This window comes from Sinocyclocheilus anshuiensis, unplaced genomic scaffold (assembly GCF_001515605.1).
Source record: "Sinocyclocheilus anshuiensis isolate Anshui unplaced genomic scaffold, SAMN03320099.WGS_v1.1 scaffold157, whole genome shotgun sequence".
Classification (NCBI taxonomy): domain Eukaryota; kingdom Metazoa; phylum Chordata; class Actinopteri; order Cypriniformes; family Cyprinidae; genus Sinocyclocheilus; species Sinocyclocheilus anshuiensis.
Window position 1 is genome coordinate 123515 of NW_015540834.1, and position 6050 is coordinate 129564.

The 6050-nt window shown below is 36.1% G+C and overlaps 1 protein-coding gene across 9 annotated transcripts in view; it reads left to right on the forward strand.

Annotated features, from left to right (window-relative positions):
• Nucleotides 1-2261: 2261 nt before the first annotated feature.
• The window catches only part of LOC107687371 (gastrula zinc finger protein XlCGF46.1-like), a 42593-nt gene continuing 38804 nt past the window's right edge, over nucleotides 2262-6050 (forward strand). For 4 of the 9 annotated variants that reach the window (XM_016484660.1, XM_016484664.1, XM_016484667.1 and 1 more), the window contains exons 1-2: nucleotides 2263-2369; nucleotides 5466-5625. In XM_016484660.1, the coding sequence (XP_016340146.1) occupies nucleotides 5581-5625 (45 nt within the window). In that variant the 5' untranslated portion in view covers nucleotides 2263-2369; nucleotides 5466-5580. Of the gene's footprint in view, nucleotides 2370-5465; nucleotides 5626-6050 lie in introns of all 9 variants that reach the window. The other 5 variants (XM_016484661.1, XM_016484663.1, XM_016484662.1 and 2 more) reach the window with 4 other exon arrangements.

Below are 6050 nucleotides of genomic sequence, written 5' to 3' on the forward strand. Positions count from 1 at the left end.
ATCGAAGGTCAGAAGCAAAGACATTGCTTTATAGAATGGGATTAAATACATAAAGCATATTTGTGTTGTTTAACATTTAATTATTGCAGGTTTGCGTCATATTCTGAGTTGCATTATTTTTATTAATTTTGAGGAATACTGAATCTGTGTTTTTTTTTTGTGTGAGTGAGATGAATTAATGCATATTCATATTTATTTTAGAACTACAGTAACATCTTCTGATTTCTTTCAACATGGGGACAGGAGAGCTGTCAATCAATAAATTGGAAAAAAAAAAGTAACTTTCGTTACTTATTTGAAAAAGTATCTCAGATATTCTCTTGTAAATTAAAAAGTAATGCGTTACTTTACTAGTTACTTGAAAAAAGTAATCTAATTACGTAACTTGCATTACTTGTAATGCGTTACCCCCAACACTGATTATTACATTAGCAATCACTAATATTGCCCACTCATAAATCCTAAAAAATAATAGAAAGCATGATATTGTAGTCATAAACACAAGCATGCTAACTATCTCTGCATCAGAGAATGGCTCCTTGTTTTTGCCTAGTACCCAGGCCACTCTGTGTTACGATCTCTAGCTGGAGTGCCCATGAACTCCTCTAGAGGGCACTCCATCCCATACCATTGCCATTCTTTCTGGACTCCATTTTCCACACTCCCTGCATAGGAACCAATTACGGACTCCACCCATTTCTAGGGTTGGGCGATAGTTCTAATTTTATTTTCCAAAGATTCCAATACCAATATGTTCAAGCCCAGTATCGCCGATATCGATACCGATACCTCTAAACTAAACTGATCTTTTTAATTATTAAAAGAATATAATCAGTAATTATACTCACTTAATATTAGATTTTAAAGCCATGTTTTTTTAACATTTCACAGGCCTTTTTTGTTTACACTGTCAGAAATAAAATATACTATCATTGTATTTTAGCCCTTTACTGTGGCAGTAACCTCAAAGGTGCAACTATACCCCTAAAAGTGAGCATATTAGTACCATACAAGTATGCATGCTTTAAGGGTAGATAAGTTACAAAGGTGCACCTTTGAGGATACCTCATGAGAAATAAACATGGTGTTACATAAGTACTAAAATGTGTTATTATTATTATTACCATGGTAAATTTGTGGTTACTGCAGTTTTAGTACAAATACTGTGGTAAACTGTGGTTACTGTAATATTGACCCTGGAACAACATTTTAATCCAAAAATTTAGTCCCTAAAACACCTAAACCTAACCTTAACCATGAGTAATCCCTAAAATCAGAGGAAATGATAGATGAAAGACACTGATGTACAAGCATCAAACACTGATTGTAAGCGTAAACCTGACAAAAACTATAAACTGGTTCTTCAAATCTGATTGGTTAATCACAATGCTGTTCCAGGGTCAACAAAGATGTTGATCCAGGAACATGCTGCACTTGGTAAAATCAGGTTCTGCGTAGCTGCCCTTTTAATACTATTATTTTGTCTAACAGAAACTTTCCTCAATTAGCCTTCTTCTGTGCTCTGATTTATTCACACATCTTTTGACAGCTTGATGATCACTAGTCGCTTTTTGCGAAATATCAATTGTTTTCATGCCTTTCGCAAGACGTTTCACTATTTCATGCTTTTCTCCTCCAGAAAGATAACACTGTAACTTGCTTTATAATGTGGAACAACCTCTTTAAGCAGGTTTTCAACTGACCTGAGAAGGACTGGCAAACTATTTAACAGACCTGAGATTAATACCAGTTACCTAAAAAGACACATAATTAATTAAATAAATACAGTAGCACATGGAAACTACAACAATGATAAAAAAAAAATAAAAAAAAAAATGTCCACTTTTTCAAATCATAGATAAAATCTTGAGATTTTTGACCACTGATGTAAACTGTTGCTGGTTTACATTTCAGAAATGAGCTTATCCTGATTAGAATATTATGCCAGTCTTTCTTTCTTATTCATTTTTTTTATTTATAACATGTATACACAGTGTTGGGGAAAGTTACTTTTAAAAGTAATGCATTACAATATTGAGTTACTCCATAAAAAAAGTAACGAATTACGTTACTTAGTTACTTTTTATATACATTATAAATGTATAACGTGTACACCATATTCTAGGGTGAACATGCAGAGTAACTCCTTTAGAGTTGTGTTCCATATTCCCACGTTTTCTACAATAATTTTGCTGCTGTCTTGTTTATTTTATTCTATTCTATTTTTTGCTGCTGTGTTGTTACAGCTCATGAACATTAGTGACGTTGCAGCCAGTTTGCGCGTTCTCGTGGAGCTTTTCCGGTGGCGTTTCCTGTGTTTGTAAACTGACCTGAGCTGGAATAAAAGAGCGACATTGAGCAGTACTAAGGTAAGATTCAAGAGCACTACAAGTAGAGCTTCAATAGAAATGATTATTACTGCTCTTTTATCTTTCGAAATGATGTGGTCTTTTGCGCTTTTAGAGGCCTCGAGAGCTAGAGATTTGATTATAGAAAGCTATATGTGCACGAAACACACATGATCGCGTTTAAAATAAACTCCAGCTCAGATCAAATCATTCCTGACTGATGCGAGACCTGCGGGGACAGGTTTAGGGGTTTTTAAATGAATGAAGCTCGACTGAATGAAAGGATTAGGTGTGTTAGCCGAGGACTGTTAGTGCGAAGAGCCGCGCGCTGGGATGCTTTTCTCATGCGTGATGTGTGTATGAGTTACCTTTCATCTGTTTACATTTATTACAGCATGCATGAATGTATTCGGGGTCTGCTGTTAAACGCATAATTGAAGTCCCCTGTCTCTGGCAGTACTCGCTTTTCAGCCTGGCGTCCAACAGGACCACACTTTTTTTTGTGGATGTCTCCCATTAGCTAACACACATACTTCATGACATGCTTTGGATGTGTCAGATAAATGAGCAAGGTTGAGAGAAATAGATCTAAAACCTCATATGCTTTCCTGCTTGAAGGGGCTAGACACTGCTGAGAATGATTTGTGCGCCCACAAGGATTTTTAGTTGTACTAGTTAAACAGGCTTTGACTTAAAATCCTACAAAGATGTCTTTAATTTGTTTAAAATTAATTTAATACATTTGTATGGGAGTTAAACTTGTGTAGCTACTGCTAGAAACAGATATTTAACATTTTAGACGACTGAAGCTAAAGCAATGATCCAGGACAGCACTGAGCATGAATTTGGGAAAATCACTGTAACATAGCGCTGCATGGATTGTTGCATTAATAAAATGGTGACAATAACAGTATAAGACACTATTTGTTATCACATTTTATTAATTATTCACATTGTTGAGTTATTCTGCCGCTAGTTAGTTACAGATACATAGCAGTTTCACACATAAATTGAATTTGCAGTCCAGGTGTGTGTTCATTGGCATTTTGCAGGAGCTTCAAAAATGCTTCATCCAATGAAAATTTCAAGTCAGAAATATCCATTTGGTAATTTTCATTTAAGCCAAAGTATACATTAGGGATATGCCGGTATCAAATTTTCATGTTGCGATTAATTGCTAATGCTTTTATCATGGTATGCGGTATTATCACGATATTGAAATTTAGTTCGAAAAAGTGCTGTCATAATACAGTATAACAGGTTTAATACAATTTTTCTTATAACAAAAATAACTGAACATTTAAATGCAATAAAGCAATACAGAAAAATGTATAAAGTTAAAAGTTTTACACAGATTAAAGTGCAAAAGAACTATAAAGACCAATAGGTATCATGAAAGTGCGCTTTCATCCAGAGCGTCTCTCACATGTTCCACCATGCGCTTCTCGTCCGCGCTTGTTTACATCAGTGCACACGCGTCTTTCACGCAGCTTCTTTCACGTAGCATACAGCGATGTTGTGCATTTTGACCAGTTGATGGGAAAAGTGTTCTTAAAATACATTCAAAATTCGGAATAATTTGTAATATATAATTATTCACGGTATTTAGAAGAGCCCACGATAACAATATTGTGCATATTCATTACCGTGATATATCGCATTACCGAAAACCGGATTCATTACCGTGATATATCGCATTACCGAATACCGGCACAAGTCTAGTATACATTGGTATTTATCTAAATATTTAGCGTATGCGTACGGGCAGATGCATAGCTTTTCAAAGTAGTCCATTTGATCGCATGTGGGAAATCATATGGTTAATGCGCACAAACTAAAAGTGTTGTCTTTGACTAGTGTCTGCGCTTCTTCTCTGTTGTGCATTAGAGTTGTTGAGATCTTTTAACTTCTTTAAACAAACACTCAAAAATGTGAACATCTATGGTTGCTTCAACCGAAACAGTGGCCTTTGGTTAATCGATTAATCTATCTATTTTTCTGCTACGTCGGTTAATCTTACCATCTTTTTTCCCCCCCAACAAATCTAGTGATTATTTTAGTCAATTAATCTTACCATTGAATAATTACCACAACTCTTTCTAAAAAAATAATTACCACAACTTTCTAAATTCTTTTTAAAGAATAATTACCACAACTCTTTCTACTCTATCAAAAAGCTCAGGTTTCTCAAAAGTTTCAGTTTGGTTATAGGAAAAAAAAAATAAAGAGAAAAAAATTCTGTATGAACACCACTGAAAGCACAGAAATATGGACTGACGACCGTATTACGTGTTACTGTGAACCTTGTGAAGTATGACTTACTACAATGTCTAGTGCTGACTGTAATTGGAAATGCACTTGTATTATTTATTTGATCAATTTTGCCAACATTGGCATTGAGCTTAAGGTTAGTGTAAATCTACATTGTTTAGTTTCATAGGTCTATCTGCGTATAAATAGGTTACAAATTGAAAATGGCAGGAAAACGGCGTTGCCATACTAGCCATTAGCATCTGCTCTGGGGAGTCTTGGTTGAGTCTTTGTGTGAAACATGACAGATGAGGAGGCAATGAAGAATCCCAGGCACTGGCTACCAACCAAAAGTCTGACCAAATAGTCCAAATAAAAGTCTGTTTTGTAATTTTGAAGTCGGAGCCCAAGGATGTTTTGTTTTGAGATGCTCCTGTGTTAGCAGTTTTGCTGCGGTAGGCCATTTCACTTTTACCAAGCATGCAGAGCACCATTTTATTACGTCTCTGTTTAAAGAACTGCCACACTTTTGATGATCAGGCTCAAGATCTTTGGGATAAAGTCTCATTTTCACTATGCCCAGGAACTAGAGCGACTATCAAATTGGGATGAATGTAAACAGTGAGACTCACATTGAACACAAATTGACATATTTATGTAATCAACGTCTTCTAAAATTTACGTCACACGAAGTTTGAGTTTTAGGCCTTGCAAATTCTTTGCAATTTATGGGTTTAAGTGCTGCCTCCAGTGGATGAAAGCCTGTAATTGTTGTAATACCCAACCTGATCAGTCTTACAACACTCGCTGTATTTGCTTTCTGAATGTCTCATGTTTCTACTCTAATTCATCTTTCTCACCGTAAAGAAAAGACATTGCTGCCCCATGATAGAGTTCGATGAGACTTGCGTGACACTTGGTCCAAACTGACGTCTCATCTACACATCTCGTCTGTCTCTCAACCGCTGTCCACCACACCACCATGTCACACATACCCGGCAGCTCAGTCCGGGACCACATGAAATGGGTTAGTTCTCTACATGTTTCACACTTTAGGACATGTATGTTATTTTCCTCTATTGGGTTATTAGATTTTGGATTTTCGCTTTAATTCTAGTCCCAAATCCATTAGTGCTGATTACTAGGGATGTAACGATTAACCGCGAGCTGGTTGAAAATCGATTCAAATATGTGACGTTTCAAAATCGGTTGAGATGCTAAACAAATCGCGATTCAATTAGGTGTAGGAGTTTATATGAATGTATGTCTGAGGGGAACTTACTGTCTTTAGAAAAGTTTAGATGGTATTTTTTCTTTTCCTCTTGCCTCTGTATAAGTGCAGCGCTGCTTTGTTTACAGCGGAAACCAAGGAAACGATTTAAGTGCCACCTGCTGGCAGAGAGTGAATCTGCGTCTCGTTCAGCTCGTCTGCTGTTTCTGTTTCATGCAGAT